Raw genomic sequence first — 18904 nt, 5'->3', positions numbered from 1 at the left:
CACACACACACACACACACACACACACACACACACAGAGGATTCAGCGAAGCTTGACCACGTCACAAAACATTACCATTCCTTTGTGTTCCAGGCTCTCCGGCATTTACCAGTGGGTCAGATCATATCTCCGGATCCTGTGCCCTTGCATATCTGTTATCTGCTGAGTGACGCGTCCTATCTGATGTGTCACACTGGCCGAGCCTTCTGACCGCTTTTATTATCCCCCGTCCCACAGAGGGACCAAGCCGAGGCGAGCAGCTGCTGCGTTCACATGCTGTTATCGTTCCTTTTCATTTAGCGGCGCAGCTAACCTTATACCCACCCTCCAGTCATCACACAGGCATTCTTTAACGACCGTGCCACTTCTCTACTGGCTTTGAAGCGTGCAGTTTACACAAGCCCAAATAACTCAAGTAAATGTTTGACACAAAGACAAGTCGCGTTGAAGAAGAGCTGTTGAAGGAGAGTGAAGGGGAGCCACTGTGTGCCCACAGAGTCCCTGATTAGAAATGACTCTGCTAACAAGATGGCAGTGCAGGTGCCAGTTCAGAGGCCACACACTTGTTCGTATGCAGAAGAGGGCCATTTAATCTCCATCTCCATGTTCGTGAGCTCAGTGATTGCCCCTATATTAGGTGCTTCCTTATCCTGCAGATACAGGAAATCACTCTGAGAAAGTTTTGCTAGATTAAGATAAGAGAGAGAACCACAGGGGCTCTCAGATACAAGTGTCTGGAAAGAAGCCAACTCCACTCTTACTGTGTAAATTCAGTAAAAATCAGGCAAACTCAACTCAAAGAACTCATCTGAAAACACATTGTCACAGTTTGTGAAACGTACACAAAAAACAAGAAGATGCTTGTACTTTTTTTTTGCTTTTTTTACAGTTTTGTCATGACACTTTGTAAGAAAGTGCAAATTAATTTACACCCATCAGTAAAATATTACACAAAGTCAACAGTTAAACATTTAAATTGCAACTTAAAGCTACTACGAGGAACTTTCATTTTGTGTTGATTTCGGTGGTCACTGTGGACAAAAGCTGTCGTGTTTCTGACCACCAGAGTCCTTTTAGAAAACCTATCATTGTACTGCAGCAGAGTCTGACAGTTTTCCCCGTGCAATCCTGGTTCTGGTTCTGTACCACCTTTCCCTCCAGCGAGCCCAGCAATACGGCCTGGGCTCAAGCAGTGTGCGGTCGGTTTAGAGAGCTTCCGGCATAAAGCGGTGAAGCGCCGCTCCTGCCGCTGCTGCCGTGCACAGAGCTCAACACCTCCTCCCGCAGGAGCTCTGACTGCAGGTCGAAGGCGGCAGCGAAGGCGGATTTGGGTCTGTCCGTGTACGACATGAGGCTGCCTGAGGCATGATTGCATATGGAATCAGACCCAGTGGCACAGAAGACAATCTTCTCACTGATGGTCTCGTTTAGTTTACTTACGTAGGTCATATAGAAGCATCGGTATTGAATTGAGACTGATTAGTTAAAAGTTACTCATAGTAACTATTTAATTTGCCTTAAGTAGTAATTTCCCCATCTTATTCAAATCAGACCAAAGCACCACTTACAGAATATTTTCCTACTCAGAACAATAGTCATGTTTGCAATAGGTAGATCGATAGAAATCTACTGAGGCGACATTAGAAGGCATCGTTACAGTTGGATGGAAACAGACTAACTCAACGCTCCCTCCCTCTGTGCTCAAGAGAACAAATGCACCTTTATACAGGTGCATTGGCAGCAGACACTTCCTAAATATTTCACTGACTAAGACTCATACAAATTAATGAGGAAGCCTGAGCCTTCCAGAAGAAAAATGCCGGCCGTGTCCAGCAAGACACAGTCACCTGTGGCGTCTCAACTCATTACAGCTCCTTGCTAAAAGTGGACCCAACTGCCAACTCGGCAACATTGCAATTTTTCCAAAAAATCAACGCGTCTTCTGTCGCGTAGGTCCATCATTGCTGTTGAAATGAAGCGTGCCTCCTGCAGGGTAATAAGACCGTCTTAAACTGGAGTTTTCCTCCTTAGCGTTGACGGCATTCAAAATATTTGGCCAGGATTCCTGACAAGTGCTGCCTTTGATGTGTGAGAGCACGCCACCCCTCCCGCCCCCCTCTTAAACACCCTAATTATCACTCCTGTCACTCCGGTGCCGTGCATGTGAACGAACACATCTCTTTCTGACGGCTTGGAAATTGCCTCGGGACGCTGCTCAGGTAGTGCAGAGTTGTTTGTGATGCGCCAGGGGCTAGCCGGGTATTTCTGTCGCTTTATTACACAACCACAGAGGACGGGAGTTTTTTAGTTTAACTTTATTTGAGAAGAATGCATCATAGCTTATGTGTTCCAGCTTTAGTGCGTCACTGTGATCTTGCCTTGATATTTGGACAGTAGGACACCTGGTGCAGCGGTTGCAGTTTTCTAATCATCAACCACACGTTCCACCAGGGGAAAAAACACAGCCCCGTGAATCGAGCTTGTGATTGCTACACCCTCCATATTGCTCATCGCTCCTTTCCTGTTCAGTGTCAAAGCAACAAACAAACTTTTCATCTCTTTCCCATCACCATCCCCCATCCTCTTCACCATCGGACGCCCTCAGTAGGCTTCAAGCTGCAACATGCTCTGCACTGTCATTGGCAGCGGCCTGCACTTTTAATTTACCCAATTTGAAAGCAGAGAAATATGCAGTGGGGTGGAACACCCATATAAGTGTCATGCAGCGACTGCGCTGCTCTGTCAAGTGCCAGGATATGTATTCACTCCCGCTCTCTCTCTTTTCTATGTTTCTGTTTAAACACGCAGTCTGGAGTTTTTCCATGACCCAATCTCTTGCACGATGCTTCTTGCGAACCTGCCAGGAAAGTTACGAGTGGGGTGGGCTAAGTAATGCTAAGTCACGCTGGATGCAGTAATCGTTCCTTAATGAGAGGAAGTTCTGATGTTAGGTGGATGCATTAACAGCTGAATATTTTATATAAAATCCAGTCTCCTTTTTCCCTTGTGTGACAGCGTGGTGGGAAATCATGTCGTATAAGACGGCATTCACCAGTGTGCTTCTCTTTATTTCTGGAGATGTGATCTTGAGAGTGCACCGTGTGCCAGGGAACTTTTCCTGTCCCAACATATTTCCAAAAGTAAACTCGGCCCGTTGGCTATTAATTTAAGATGGAGAGATATGCTATAACATGCAGGCCTGCAGCCCCGGAGATCACCGTCAGCAGCCAAGTATTCTCTCAGGAGGAGGAGGGCTGGCTCAGTCTGAGCCAGCCCTCTGTGTTTCTATACCTAATTTAACCAGGCAAGCTGACAAAAATACTAGTCTTATTTATAATGGTCTGAGGAAAGGGCCTGCGATGGGATGGCGGGACACGTCCAGTGCTTCCCAGCACAACCAATGTATTGTACTAGAAGCTGCTTGCTCACCAGCTCCACTGCTTCAGCTCCGGGTTCAGCAAGAGACACTCCTTCTTGCGCAAGTCTGCCAGCATGCATCTCATGACGACAGTGTTGCAATTAACCAAACCACAATTTACAGTGACTGAAGAACTCGGGCGCTCACCTCAAGCGGTTTTCAATCTCATGAAATAAGTCTAATGAATGCAATGAAAACTATATTGGCCAATAAATAAAATAAACCAACTGTGTACTTTTTGCTATTTGGCTCCTTGTTTTACTGTTGGCCCCGGCTTCAGCGCTGCTGGAAGGGCTTCCCTGCTCATCAAATCGGTATTTTGTTTTTCATGCAAACACAATATTTCAGCAGTTGAGGTAGCGCAGGTAGTGATGGTGTGTGTGAGACGTTTTAGCCATGGTGTGTGTATGGATACACTGCGTTTTAAAAGGTTTAAGTGCGTAGAGAGTCTTATGATTATCCCCTGGAGGCATCTGGGCATGTATGTTTATGTATGCCAAGGGTGAAGGAAATGATTGGACAGGCGTATTACAGTCCTGCTACAGCCACAACACCAGACTATATTTTCTCGTTTGTTTTATTAGAGCATTTGATTTATTGATTGCTGTCCGGATTTGACGAGCATTTCAACAAATATAACGAAAAATATTCTTGAAGAAGATTACCAAATCCAGCTCTAATGGCCAAAACTCAACAAGCATCACTTTAAAAAGGAAAAAAGGAAAATACTCACGAAAAGTAACTCACAACAGTACTTTGCTGCACTCAAGTACAGTGCTTGAGTGCTTGAATACTTGCCTAACCAGAAGCTTCGTCGTAGCGTCTCAATCTGCCTCTCACAACGTGCATCACCTGTAGCTCTGTAGCTCTTTACATCCGTTGGCTCAGATGTTGTCAGTTTTTTTCAGGACTCATCTTACTCACCTCCCTGTTCTCAAACTCCAGCAAAAACCTTTCTGGCTGCAGGATTAGTATGCTGAGATGTGGGAACCGGCAGCAGACTGTGTCAGCCGGCAGCACCTTGAGATGCTGGGAGAGAGGAGAGGATTGTCTGTGTCCAGCAGACTGAGGAGAGCGGACCGGATCTGGAATGAGAGCTCTCTCCTGTGTAATTGCTTAACTTTTCCGTGTACTACCACACATGCACTACTTGGGTACATGAAAGATTGAAAATGAGACCAAAAAACCCAACTTATTTCTTTGCGACTGCATGGCGTACTGGCATAGAGAAGGAAGTGAATGAGTACAGGGAGAGACGCTGAGTGCTGGGATCAGGTTCCCTCACCGGCTTACTTTCACCTCTAATAGAGCCATTGCCATTCCACAGGGGGGGAAGCGGTGCGTTCCCGAAAAACAAAGCCCCCGCTGTGCGCGTACAGACCCCCCAGAGTGAACCCAAACCGTACACGCAGTAATGGGCTACTTTGAGAGTTTATCTGGCTCTAATAGACACACTTGCTCCCGGCCTCTAAATCTCCAGGATAAGTCTGTGTGTACGGAAAATGCTGTCATGCCCTAATGTGGCTGACAAAGAGCACAGCAGTGCAGCCACTCTGAGCCTTTCCTGTTCAAAATTGTAATCTGCTACTGAGAGTGTGTAGTTGCGTGTCGCAGGGGGAAACAGTGGATTGAGAGCACAAGTCTTATGTATCTGTGACTGGTTGAGCAGATCAGGGATCTTAAGTATTTCGTCATTTGTAACTTAGCTTGGCCAATTTGTTATTAATATAGCAAAAGTATGCCTCTGCTGCCTTCAGGGAATAACCACACACTCTAATGCAACCCTACAAATTCCTCTCCATCTTTTTCAGCATAGTCCCCCCTCAGCATCCCTCTTGATCTGGCACGCAGCAACGCAGTCTCTCCCTGCATGTCTTTCCAGGCTGGTTGTGACCGGGTGTTTGCCTGGCACCAGCCTCAGTCCAGGGGCCTGCTGGTCTTGTTTTCACAGCCGGCCTGACCCCCAGGGCAGTGTAGCAGCCGAGCTCAGTCCGCTGCCATTATACGTCCTCTATCAACATTTCATTGGAGCACAATGCCATGTGCCTCTGCCTGAGGCTACAGTTGACTTTGGGACTGAGCTTAGAAAGGCTGATAGAAAAGAGAATGATGTCTAATAGCTGAACATTTTTTTCCTTCTTTCATTCTTTATAATCTGTTATGCTCTATGTTCGCTAAAATTTGCATGGTTAATGGGTCATTTATGGTGTGAAAGCAAACGGACCAACCAAATTATTTGGTAACAATTATGCATGTGATCAAAGATATTTGAGCTAAAGTACATACATTTATCACATCACAAACATTTAAGTGCTGCATAAATCAGAATTTGATTTCCCCACACCGGTTCTGCTGATGCCGGATGACAATCGCCAAAACTGTCCAATCATGTACACAGTATAATCAACTAGTTACCTGTCAGTCTGCATAACTTCATGTTGACTCTTCTCGGTTTGTTTGTAAAAAGTCAACGTGAACAGGAACCGGATCAGAAAATGCAACATTGTATTTTTTATTTCTTCCTTGATGAACCAAACTACGTGTGTGAAAGCACCCTTACACTCACAGTAAGAGGTTGCAGCAGTTTCATTTCTTCTGTTATCAGAAGGCTCAATGGTATTCAGGCTTCAGCCCGAGCTTCATATGTAAAACCTTGCAGCGTCACTCAGCTCTGACTCATTCTTTCATAACAACAGACTGAGGTTTTCTGCATAGTTCGATTTCTGCAATAACACCTTCATCTAATAGGCATAGCTCTGCGTGATGTAGTCTACATTACAATTAGGTATGGAGGATAAGGTGTGAGGAAAGATGTTTTTGCTGGGATGTAGCATTTGGACATGCTGTAGAGTACGCTCGGAACAGAATATGGGAGTTATTGCATGATTACGAGATTAGATGACATATGTGTTTTGTTTCTTAATGTGCGGCTCTCTATGGGGAGTGTTGTTGCACGGCACTGTTCACATTCTCTCGTCAGCTGACGGATGGTCCCGTCCCGCTACTCTCTGACAACAAACACACACACACACACACACACACTGAGGAGTTGCTGACAACCTGCTTCAGGAAGGGCTTCGACTGGCCCTCGGAATGTGCGTGTGTGTACAATGCAAACTTATCCGGTGTGTTTCACTCTATCGGCACGCACACATAAACACAGCTAGCGTGTATGGGGACTCATCATTCAGCTTAAGTCTCCAACACAAATAATCACAGGGTCCGACCACATGTTGCATGTCCTCTGCCGTGGGCTCCGACAGCTGTCAATCACCTGGCTGATCCGTAAACATTCCTCTGGTGGGCACAGTTATTAAATCAAACTGTACAAATATAGCAAATCTAATGCTATTAATCTTTGCTTATTGACATAACCCCGTGTTAAATTTAGATCTGGCAGGAAAGACCGGTAATACCGGATTCAGTAGGGAGTCTGTTTGAAAAGGTCTCGAGATGGTGTTTATTTTAAGTCGCAGTGGTGGACATGTTGATGGCCTTGCATGCCTTGGTGTCCAGACCTCTTCCGCAGCACCACCTAACAACCTCGCAGGAATGTTTTTCAACAACTTCATTCAACATACTGAACATGACTGCACGTACAGAGCTTGCAAAAAAACGTGTGGTGATTCTTATTTTTACAAGTCTTGGGTATTGCTTTTTAGGTCTGACGCCCCACATTGATTTCACACGGCCTTCCTTTTATTATACACCGGCACGCCTCTGTTCTGATATATCATTTGTAAATAGTGAAACAAAGCTAACCATATTTGACAGTTTATCATCTGGTTTCCCTTCACCACATTTTTGGCTGCTAAATCAACAGGAAAGAACTCGGGTTAACCTCAAAGTGTGGTTCCCTGTTTCAGCTTTCTGTGGTCTGTTGGTTGTAGAATAAAGCCAAATAGTAAAACGGGACTTTCCTGCTGTTTGAGTGAAACCTCTGTGTTTGTCCAACAATATGTGAGGGCCACCCTCCAATGCCTTTACCCTATAGATTGCGGAGGAGTGTGTGTTTGTCTACGGTGTGGCATGGGGCCTTTGCTGTCTTAGCAGTGGCCTCTCTGCCCTGTCTGTACGTAGTTGCTGAACCAAGGAGAGTATATCAAACAAACACTCCAACACAGAGCTATAGGAAGATCGGGTTACTCTCGACATGAGAGGACTAGTTGACTGCATTGTGTTACCAAAGGCGCTGACCTTCAGGGTGCAGGGTCCAAAAAGGGATGAAGCTGTTTAAACCTAAACTCAGTATATGTGTATTTCCACATGGGGTAATCTGTAGTAAACATATCTATAAGTCAGTCTACCGTGTCTGTCTTTTCTGACTTCCGACTGGTAGTAACAGAAAGCCATCGACGACTTTCTAGGTCCTCTGATCCACTCCGGCGGTATTAAGCCATCAACACAGTGTGACAGACACTCAGTAGCACTTGTCTCTAATGTGCGGTGTTAAGTTACAGCAGTGTTGGTGGAAACCCATCAGATAACTCCACGCCGGGTATGCAGGAGCGGCACGAGGAATGTGCCAGTTGTGCACGCATGTGTGTGGGAAAATGTGCATGTGCACCACAGCTGTCATTAATGGGTATATTTGTGTCTCGTCACAGAGCTGAGATCCACCGGTACTGCTCATCACTTCGCCTACCTCCTCAACACATCCGACTACCGGATCCTGCGTATGGACGAGGACCATGACCGTATGTACGTTGGCAGCAAGGACCACATCCTGTCCCTGGACCTCCATGACATCAACAAGGAACCGCATATTGTAAGACTCTGGCTGTTACACTGCAATGAAACAAGCGCCTTTACCTCAGCGCCACAAGGGTAAAATGTTCTGTTCTAGGGTTCCAGCAGCAGCCATGTTGGTTAGCTCACATCTAGTTTTTCTTGGAGTACACTTTTTTTTTCTGGTTTCGGGTCATTAAAACACTGTAATTGGGTTATGACAATCCCAAAAAGTATAATATTGGCCTGGGTGGATATCCCTTTTGCCGTTTTACCCTAAAAATCTCATAAAGGCCACTGATGTACTGTATATTCGGTTGGATTCTAACTGTAAAATGTCCTCTGTTCCCCCGTCGCAGATCCACTGGCCGGTGTCCGAACGAAGACGGATGGAGTGCCTTGTGAGTGGGAAGGACGCCAATGTAAGTACGCCTGTTGACAGCGCTTATAAGCTCAGCAGGGTCGTTCAGCTCAGGTGATTTCCATCAACTTGATGGGCTAAAAAAAGAAGAAAGTATGTCGCTTTTTAAAAGCATAGCCTGAAAAGTATACAGCTCCCTTCATTTTTCACAGAGGAAAAATCACCTGCGAGGTTCAAAATTGGCCCAGTAAAAGCGCTGGTTCCCTTCTGTCTCGCCAAGGAGACAGGAATGGATTGAATCTCACCATCCTCCTCTCTGCCAGGCCAGGGTGGTGAGCACAACACCACTGGCAGATAATTTGATATACCCAGTATTACTGGTTTATTTTTACCACTTAGACGTGAGCATTCGGTAAATCTGCAGGAGGTGCACCGGTAAAATATGGCTACGAACGGCTTTTCATTTAGATGTTTATTGCAGGTTAATTGACTCTGGTCTTTGTGTCTCCAGGATGAGTGTGCAAACTTTATCCGTCTGGTGGAGCCATGGAACCGGACTCAGCTGTACATCTGTGGGACAGGAGCCTACAATCCAGTCTGTACCTTTGTCAACCGCGGACGCAAACCTCAGGTTAGTATTAAAGACTTGAGTAATGTACAAGCCAAGCAGGTTATATCTCAGTACATCAACTCAGCAAAAGTAAAACAGCTTTCTCCCTCTGCATCATGAATGGCATAACGTGGCCTATTTTCTTTTTCCTCTTACCCAAGCTCCCGCTCTCCATCCACCTTACGCTAGGTTCCCTTTACAATTTTCCTCCATCATTAAGCCTGCTTGAGGTACTATGTCTCCGCGTCTGGCAAAGCAGCCAGCACAGCTTCACCAGCGCACAGCCGTCATCCCCAGTGAGCTGTTAAAGCTGCTCTGTTTAGTCTCAGCCTTTTAATGGGACCTCTTGAATTTCCTAAACCAAGCCAGGCATCGCCACCTCGCGTTACTCCCCTTTAACACCTCACTCTTCCTTTAAATATCACACTTGTTCCCTAATGATGACCAGGGGAGTTTTTAAAAGGGGATAAATAAAAAGTAAATTTCCCATTGGACTCTCCCTTGAGATATACAGTATGGGGCAGAAAAGTTGCAACGGCAAGCGCGACTTTGCATGAGTCCCCTGTTGCATGCGGTTCCTACATGACCCTTCACTAACGAAGGGCTTCCATCCATTCCCTCACCTATCCATCCACCCCTTCATGCATCCAGGCCACCCGCCAGCCTCTGCCATGTGAGACGTTGGGTAATTGGAAGTGGGAGCTCCCATTATGGGGTGCCAGTGGAATGTTCCAGTTCTAGTCCATTAATGAGAGGGCTGTTTCTTTCTCCGTCACATTGAACGGACAGGTCCGGCTCCCCCCGTGACCACCTTTCCTCTGCTGGGCTGGGGAGTTGCAAAAACATAATACGATGCACTCTACGCCAACGTATGCACACACAAATCCATGTTTTTGTCTTTTTTAATTCCACATTCAGACAGATTGTTGTAATTTGATTACCCTACTGCAGGGTATATTGTTAAGTTCCCCAGTGCTTAAAGTAGGAGCCGTGTAGCTTTTGTAAACGGTCAAAGCCAAATGTTTAGCTTTGGCAGCAGCTTTGAGGGGAATGTATGTAGCATACTGTGAGAGCCTTTATTGACTTAACCGCAGGATAGGGCACCATCTGGTCAAATAAAGCTACACATTCTCCCTGCAAAATCTTGCACACACACGTCTATATGTTCCTCATGCACTTCCATACTATTATTTTCAGTAGTATTGGTTTGGGGAGTTTCCCACTCTGCCTTGAAGTCAGGAAGGATTCAAGAGATACAAGTTGAGGTCGGGGAGGCCTGACCTCTTCAGTGGCGTAACATCCAGACTGTGCTACTGTCTCCTGTTTTTAGACGTCCATGTATCTGCAGATGGCCCAGGCCAGAGGAAGGGCTAGCCGCGCAGCTGAACCCAGCGCGGTGCACGACACACTTGGACTCAAGGTGCGATGTGGGCCCTGTCTGCACCGCAGCCCTGCACAATGCCTGGGCTCGTGGTCACCGGCAGCATGCTCCCTTCTCTTTGTGTCAGTGCACATTTTGTCACCACCACCATCCTTAACTTGGCCACCACTCGTTTATCTCCGTAACATTTGGCATGCATCTCTTCCAGTCCGTGCACAATCTTAAAGTCTTGTGTAATCTGGGATTGCATTTAATGTCATCTCATTTAGTTTCACCCATTTTCTTTCTTTGTGTAATCATCATCGTCTGATCACCCTTTTTTGTATCCGTCATTGTCCATTTGTGCTTTGCATTTGTGTTAAATGCCATATTTTGCATGAAAGCGGGGTTTTCAAGTGGCTATTGCTTCTCGGGCTGCTACAAAATTCTATTGACTTTTGCTCGACTCAAATTCAATTAAAAACGCTTTCACTGCTGTTCAATGCATGGCATATTCATTTTAATTCAGCATATATTTAGCATCGCCCACGAACAACAGATAAGCGAGTCATTCATCCCGCTTATCTGAGACAATGCAGGATGTCCCACCCATCAGCCTTCACCGCAGCGAGCCCTCCACCTCCTGTAGGAATGTGGTGCAGTCTCTCCCACAGAGGCGGCAGGACTAGTCAGCATCTGATTCGACCCACTCCCACAGCGGGCTTTGTTAGCCCAGAGCAAACACCAGCCATCTGTAGCCAACTAACTGTGCAGCAAAGGAAATAAAAGAGCCACATACTTGAACATGTATTTGTTGTTTGAGCTCTCCAAGCACTTTGAAACACAGAGAGGGTCTCTTGTAGGACATAAAGGTTTTAGGGGAAGTGTGGCAATTTAAAAAATGTTTGAAAAGTTTTTTTTTCCCCGGTCAAATTTTATTTTAAAATATGTTGCACAACTTTTGTGAAGGGTCATATTTTACAGCAGGGTTGTAAAAACATGCTCAGGCCACAGATTCCCTCTGGTACACATAAATGTTTGTGACCTTTTTACACATCGACATCTGGCATGGCTGGGAGTGAGCTGCCAGCACCTCCTTACTTGCACGAGTGGTGATTTTAATCAAAGATGAGTAGGGAATTGCACAAGGCTGCGTGTATGATCCAATGAAGTGAGTTTGGCCCAGTGCCATGTTCTCTCCCCTGCTTTAGAGCTGATGGACAGTGACAGAGATGTCTCCATCTCTGTACCCATTGGGAGTTAAACATGGGGATTGGTCCGTGAGGCGTGGCTACAGGACATGTCATCGCATGCCACTGATTCATTTCCCCCCCCCCCGCTCTCATACGCAAATTCCTGCCAATCACGTCTCCAGTGCGTGCGTACATGGATGCCACTAGCAGTGAGCATCAGACATCCAGCCTCCATCCCAGGTTTGTTTTCGCTGTGCTGGATTACAGGTGTCAGCAGTAGGCCTGCACAGCCATAGGCGCCACGAAGCTGAGAGATATTTGGCATGCAGCTTATTAGCCGAGAGAAGCAGCCCACGAAACATTGTTTTCTGCAGTAGAGTGGTGTAAAGATGGATTAGAAATTCCTTGCTTTGCCCACCGCATGTATTTTTCTGTATGAACGCACGCTCATTATTCTAATACTTCATCTCCCATCAGGCCGTATAGGTCCCACAGGACTCAGAGGGAGCTCATTCGGTGCCTCATTTTCCCTGCACAAGGGAATCACAGTGACAAGATCAAGAGTGCTGAATTTATTGCTGTCTCCATATGATTTTTCCATTCAGGAAGAAATCTTTCATTTGGAGCCGGGCAAAGTGGAATCTGGGAAAGGAAAGTGCTCCTATGACCCGAATCTCAACAGCGTGTCAGCTTTGATCAGTGAGTATCATCTGGGTTTGGTCACATGAGGGCACGGGTATAGAAAGGCCCAGCGGTCTTCATAGCAATGGCAGTGTCATCCCATATGGATTGTGCATCTTTTAACTCCTGTTTCTTTATATGGCCTTCTCTCTGCTCACCATTTATATTTTTGCAGAAGATATTTATCGTCTGCCATCGAAGAAGTCAAGAATTTCAGGCGGAGTGTCCTTTCCATTCTGTGCCTATTTCCCACAGTGAGCTGCTAAGACGAATCAGCATTATCATTATATCCTCAGGAATATTTTCTTGTTCGGGCAGAGATGGGCACATTAATATGTGCCTATTAATATGTGAATCCCTCACTGGGGAATTAGTGTCTTTCAATCAAAATACATAGGACATGTTGGGAAAGCTTTTCAACGCTTTTATCACCATTTGAAGAGTAAAATGATCTTTATTCCCACATGTATACAGTTTTCTTTCCCACAGAGCCTCAAGTACTTGCACATGTGGTAAACATGTACTTACATAGTTTAGTATTATACTTACAGACGGGTAACAAATGAAAGGGAAAAAATGCATAAACGAATAATGAATGCAGACACTTCCCCTGAGGGAACGAGGGGTCGGTGAATGGTCTGATGGGTATGAAAATAATGTGGAAAAAAACATTCAATGAGGAAATATTTTTTGGAAGAATGATGTTCATCCTTCCAAAACCTAAGCGGTTCTGGAGGCTTATAGTGGCCCTACACCTTACAAAGACGCTTGTGTTAGTGTTATGATGTGGGTGTAATATTGGAGTAAAGTCACTGGACCAAAATATTGAAAATAAATATCGTCTACTTTACTTCAGTGATCATTTCAAAGCTTATTGTGTGTTGTAGCATTCATGAAGGCAGTGTCCTCTGTCCCTTTACCCAAGGTCACTTATTCAGCTCCAGACCACACAGTTGCCACCAGTGAAAGGCGATCTCCTCTCTGTGGGGTGAGACAGCGGGTGTAAATCACTGGCAATGCTTTCCCACATTAGCGCCGTGCCAGCTGAACCAGTATGGAACCAGTACTGTCATCCAAGATGGATTTATCTCCCACTTCCACCAGTTAGCATCATACAAGGGCCACTGTAGTTAGTGTTGATAAGGATTAAGACCGCTGTGCCACAACAATAGATTCAGCATTGGCCACTGACTGCTCAGCTCTCCACCACATTAGACATCCCGTCATCCGCAGACGTTTTAATGATGCATCATCAATCTTCATATAGCGTTGATGAGGACCATGACATTGAATATAATGGTGGTAGGACAGTGTTTTTTTTTGTTGTTTTTTTCCGCTCTACCTCCTGCTGTCTGCTTACTCCATCTCTGAGGGCTCTGACAGTCACACCTGCTGTCCGGTGGGGCCCTTACAGCAGCTGGACCAACACCTTACTTTCCTGTGGCTTAACAAGGCTGTTGTATACGTTCGTCAGTTTCCACACATGGATGTGCTCATATTTTATGTCTTTATGGAGTGCGTGCGAAGGCTGTTTCAGGAAGTTTGAGCACTGTTTTTGGTAACGCTTTATTTTTTACGTGTGCCTTAAATTCTTAGTGGTTTCCACGGAAGTATCCCGGAAAGAACAATAACATTTAGGAATACAAGACAATAAATATATTTAATTTAGCTTTTAAGAGAAGAACCAGCAAATGTTAGAGTGGTTTAGTAGTTGGGACGGGTTTCCAAGTGGTTTACAATTAACAATTAATTGGATTGCTCAGTAGTTACCTAGCATTATTTCTAAAGGCAATTATTTCTAATTAGTTTACACTAGCTCGTTACAGATAATGATAGTTGTCATTTCAGCTGACAAAACCCATGTTAGTTAGATTGAGAGAAGAAGCCTGAATTTATTGACCTCTGTGGGAAATCGAAGAGAAGATTCCAAAATGATTTCCAGTAGTTGTAGTAAATCTACCCCCATTTTCATTGTAATGCATCATGTGCCATTGCCATTGCCAGAATGTAAAGCCTGATAGAATGTAAAGCCGGCATAGCACTAACTAAGTGTGGCAGGATTAGTGAATATTAAATCTTGGTCAATTGAACACTTCCATTTTTCCTGTAATTAATATTAAATGACATAGTCCTTTCCAAAAACCGTCCTAACAAATTACAGTTGTATTATCAGTTCCTTTTTCGGACATTTTTGGAAACTATCTTTTGTGTCAGTATCATCCTTACCACTTTGTGTCTAAATGAAATAAATAAGTAGATGAAGAATACAAGTCCTGAGGTTCTAAATATACTGTACATTTTGAAATAAAAGCCTTGTTGTTTTGTGCCAAGGGTGGTGCTAGAATGTCAGAGTCAAGGAATTTCACTAAACTGTTTTCTCTCTTTCTCAGATGGTGAACTGTATGCTGGGGTCTATGTTGACTTTATGGGGACAGACTCTGCCATTTTCCGTACTTTGGGGACAAAGACTGCCATGCGAACAGATCAGTACAACTCCAGATGGTTAAACGGTAAATGTCCTATTTAGCCTATGAAAGATACTCAGGGCTTCCATCCAGCTTATGAAGCCTTCCTGCATGATGTTTCAATATCCAAACATGGTTCCAAATAACCAGCTGAAATGAAAAGATTCTGGTGTTTGCATGTGTTTAGAATCCTTTCACCAAGTTATAAACAGGAAATGCTGAGAGTTTATAAAGGATTCTGGCCAGATGTTTCCCCAAATTCATCCTCCGCCTGAACATCTCACCATCTCTTCTTCCCACAGACCCCACTTTCATTCACGTTCACCTCATCCCCGACAGCGCAGAGAGAAATGATGACAAGCTGTATTTCTTCTTCCGGGAGAAGTCCACTGAGATGGGCCACAGTCCCGTGACCCAGTCCCGTATAGGACGCATCTGCCTGGTGTGTACACAGTGAGGAGCGTGTTTGTTTTGGGGTGTAAACATAATGAAAAGAAAACCTGCAACAATATGAAAAACAGGCTGGAGGCTCCTGAGGCAAACTAGTGTTTGGCCAACGCTGACATGCTGGAATCCACATGTGTCTTTAACCTTCCTGTCTACAATGCATCCCTCTGTCTGGGAGGTTGCCCTCTGACCTCTGACCCCATGATCTTCTGACCTCTTTTCCCTGGTAGTCCCAAAACACTTGAAGCTTTAAGTGTAAATGGTAGCAAATAACTCACTGCCTTTAAAATACTCTCTTTTAGAGTCATTCTCAGTTAAACTAGACTTCCTCCACAGAAGCCTGCGCGCCCTACAAATACAAATCGAGCTGAGTTACAAAAAATAACAACAAATGTCTCTGGGAAGCTTGGGCATCTCATAGTGTTTATACCGTGTGAGTGTATGCATTCCCTTATGGACTTGTGTGCATATGTGAGCATTGCAGCGGGTGTATGAGCACGGGTACAAGTGAGAAAATGTGGCGTACTTGTGTTCGTCGCCTCAGCTGTTCCACTGCTGTAATTATTTGAGGGGGTCAGGTGCTGACCCGGCACACAAACACTCATCCCCCTCTCAGTAGGCTCTGCTGGGGCCTCCAGTGAGCCGGTCCTGTCATTCTTATTTCACCACACATCTGGATATCCTTACTGCCACTCACTGCACCCTGGACACCACCAGAAATACACTCAGCCGTAAACTGTAAATTACCCTGGAAGACATCTTAACTCCCAAAAATGGGAATTTTCAAAAGTGCATGAGGAATGTGAAACCAACATCCACCATTTAAAATATTAAAATATACATGCATTATGGAGGAGGAATCCAAAGCACATACTGGTCTCAGCTCTTTCTTACTTGGGTAGATTCTGGCCTCGCTCCACCACAGATGGAAGAGTCTGAATAGGAGGAGACAGTGTTTACCATCTCAGCACCCTTCCTCTTAGCTTCCCAGCTTTGCAAACCGACATGTACAGTATAGTGTGTGTGGGTGGCTCCACCTGGGTTTGTTTTCAGTAGGAAGACAGAGGAGGATGTGAGTTTGAGTGAGTCATGGAGGAACTGTTCTGTGTCGCCCGCTGCCCTCTCAAATACAGAATGATGATGGAGGCCACTGCTGTCTGGTCAACAAGTGGAGCACCTTCCTGAAGGCCAGGCTCATCTGCTCAGTGCCAGGAGCCGACGGCATGGAGACGCACTTCGATGAGCTCCGTGAGTAGAAAGGCCTTCACTCCTGCAAACTGAGACTGGGCTATGGTTCCTGTTACCATTTTCAGTTGACGTGCTGATCTATAGATTACTTGGTGTGGGTTGGGGGGTGTTGGATAGACTTTGTTGTCAATCAAGCATGCTGTCAGCCAAGTGATGTCTTTTCCCTCAGCTCCACTGCTCCTTTGCCAGATTGCATCCTACACATCTAGCCCTGCAGCTATTTATTGTTATTATCGAATAATCTGCATATTATTTGATCTATTGATTGAGCAATCATTTGGTCTATAAAATGTCAAATTGCTTGCTTTATCTGACCAAAACACAAATATATTTAAGAAGGTATTATAAATGTTTTTTTTTTGTTTTTTTTTATTAGTCAAGAACTTTTTTGAGAGAAACTAAATCTCTTCTTTGTGCAGTTAATCATTTTGACAGTACGTATCAAATGGCAAAGAAAAAAGACAAAAGTGACATGACTGGACTCATTTCAGACATATTCATTTTCAGGCTCCTGTCATGTATGATCACATCTGAAATATTAAGTAGAGAATACTCTACTGCAGGGTCTGTTTCTACTGCAGCACTTGCCAAGTGTGTGCGTGTGCACACACACACACACACACACACACACACACACACACACACACACACACACTGCAGAACTCAGTCCTTGGCCCATATGGCCAGCAGCCCACTCCCATCCCATGGCCCATACAGCGTACTGTCAATGAGAATGACACACATACTCCCACCACTGTCTTTTTCTTTGGAGATGTCTTAAACAAAAGTGTTTTTTTTGTGTGTGTAAAGGAGGGTGGCCTGGTGGCGGGCAGATCAGATCGCGTAGCAGGAATGTCTGTGAGTGTGAGACTATTACCAGGGGAAGCTCTTTCCCTTTCTGTCTCAGTGGTTTAAAATAGTGCCAAATAGTGATAGGGGACTGATGCGTGAGACAACTGTTGCTCTTGAACTAATCTCAAGAATGAAAAGAGCCATGCCTGTTGAATCTGATGATAGTTTGTTTTTTGTCTCTTGATGTCTTGACACATTCCTTGCTTTTATCTCAAACTGCCTGCAGTTCTTAAAAGCATGGCTTTGTTTTTACTGGTGACATTTATTTCATCCCGCTTTGAACAAGTGACAAAGTGACAGGATTGAAAACTTTTAATGTGTGCGGCCACTTTGACTAAATGATGTGAGAATGGATCTGAGTGTGAATGGGCTCACTTTGCCTTTACAAATGAGGGTTCTGTCTTTACTGGCCAGGTAAGTGTTGACATGGGCGTGCAGTGCAGAGTGGGTTTTGTGACAGAGTTGGAGAGTGTTTGGCACTGTTGGGGATTTTGCGGGTAGTGCTCGTATAAGGCTGTAAATGTGTACTAAGGCGGGATCGTGACTGGACAAGGACAGGCATGACAGGGTAGACATGCCCGTAGAGAAGACAGCACATGTCAGTTTGCAGAGCAGCCATTCCTGCCAAGGACTCCTAGAGGGGACAGTACATTTGAAATGATTGAGCTTCATGCTAATGTCTTTACATGTCTCGCTGGAGAGTTTGTGTGTACAGAGGAGATTTTAGAATTCCTCAAGGTCAAATTGGTCTTTAACTATTGCGCATTGAATGCACATTGAATGTTGGTCATTGAAGGAATAGTTGGACAATTCGAGAAATTTGCTTTCTTGCTGAGAGTTAGACAAGAAGATTGATACTACTGTAATGACTTCACTGTCTCCTGGAGCTACAGCCAGGAGACAGTTAGCTTAGCTTACTTTAGCTTAAAGACTGGAGACGGGGGAAACAGTTAGCTTGGCCAAATGTAACAAGATCAACCTACCAGCACGTCTAAAGTTCACTAATTAACACGTTATATATGGTTTATTTGATCTATAAACTGTAAAAAGTTACAATGTTTGCCAGGCTTCCAGTGCCAAGAACCACTGTATGCCTGCATATACCTCCGGGGAAAACCACAAATTGTATTTTTTACATACTTATTGGACTTTTATGGTGCCTGAAGCACAAAGTAGCTTTAAAGGAAAGGCAAATGCATAACCGTAAGACAGTGCTAGGCTAGCTATTTTACATTTTTTCCTGTATCTATGCTAAGCTAAGCTAACTGGCTGCTGGCTTTGGCTTCATATTGCCCGTACAGATATAAGAGTGGTAGCAATCTTCTCCTCAAACTCTTGGCAAGAAAGCTTATAGGCATACAATATTTCCCAAAATGTCAAACTTCTTCAAGAGTCCACATACTTATGGCAAGTCGTAAGGAGAAACTTGTAAGAGGCATTTTGTTATTGTTTTGTGTTGTTAAACTTCACACCACTTGGGGGCGTAGTGCCGCTGTCAATTAGACAAGAGGTTGGTATAATCCGGGGGTTACTTGATACAG

The 18904-nt window shown here is 44.8% G+C and overlaps 1 protein-coding gene across 4 annotated transcripts in view; it reads left to right on the top strand.

Annotated features, from left to right (window-relative positions):
• LOC116386803 (semaphorin-3F-like) overlaps positions 1-18904 on the top strand; it is a 59924-nt gene that overhangs the window by 29127 nt on the left and 11893 nt on the right. For 2 of the 4 annotated variants that reach the window (XM_031853341.1, XM_031853332.1), the window contains exons 3-10: positions 8026-8186; positions 8506-8568; positions 9019-9138; positions 10448-10537; positions 12276-12369; positions 14742-14861; positions 15119-15258; positions 16397-16511. In XM_031853341.1, coding sequence (XP_031709201.1) covers positions 8026-8186; positions 8506-8568; positions 9019-9138; positions 10448-10537; positions 12276-12369; positions 14742-14861; positions 15119-15258; positions 16397-16511 — 903 coding nt within the window. The remainder of the gene's footprint in view (positions 1-8025; positions 8187-8505; positions 8569-9018; positions 9139-10447; positions 10538-12275; positions 12370-14741; positions 14862-15118; positions 15259-16396; positions 16512-18904) is intronic. The other 2 variants (XM_031853359.1, XM_031853351.1) reach the window with 1 other exon arrangement.

Source organism: Anarrhichthys ocellatus, unplaced genomic scaffold (genome assembly GCF_004355925.1).
Source record: "Anarrhichthys ocellatus isolate YVR2014 unplaced genomic scaffold, GSC_Weel_1.0 scaffold1, whole genome shotgun sequence".
Classification (NCBI taxonomy): domain Eukaryota; kingdom Metazoa; phylum Chordata; class Actinopteri; order Perciformes; family Anarhichadidae; genus Anarrhichthys; species Anarrhichthys ocellatus.
This window is presented reverse-complemented; position numbering and strand designations above follow the sequence as displayed.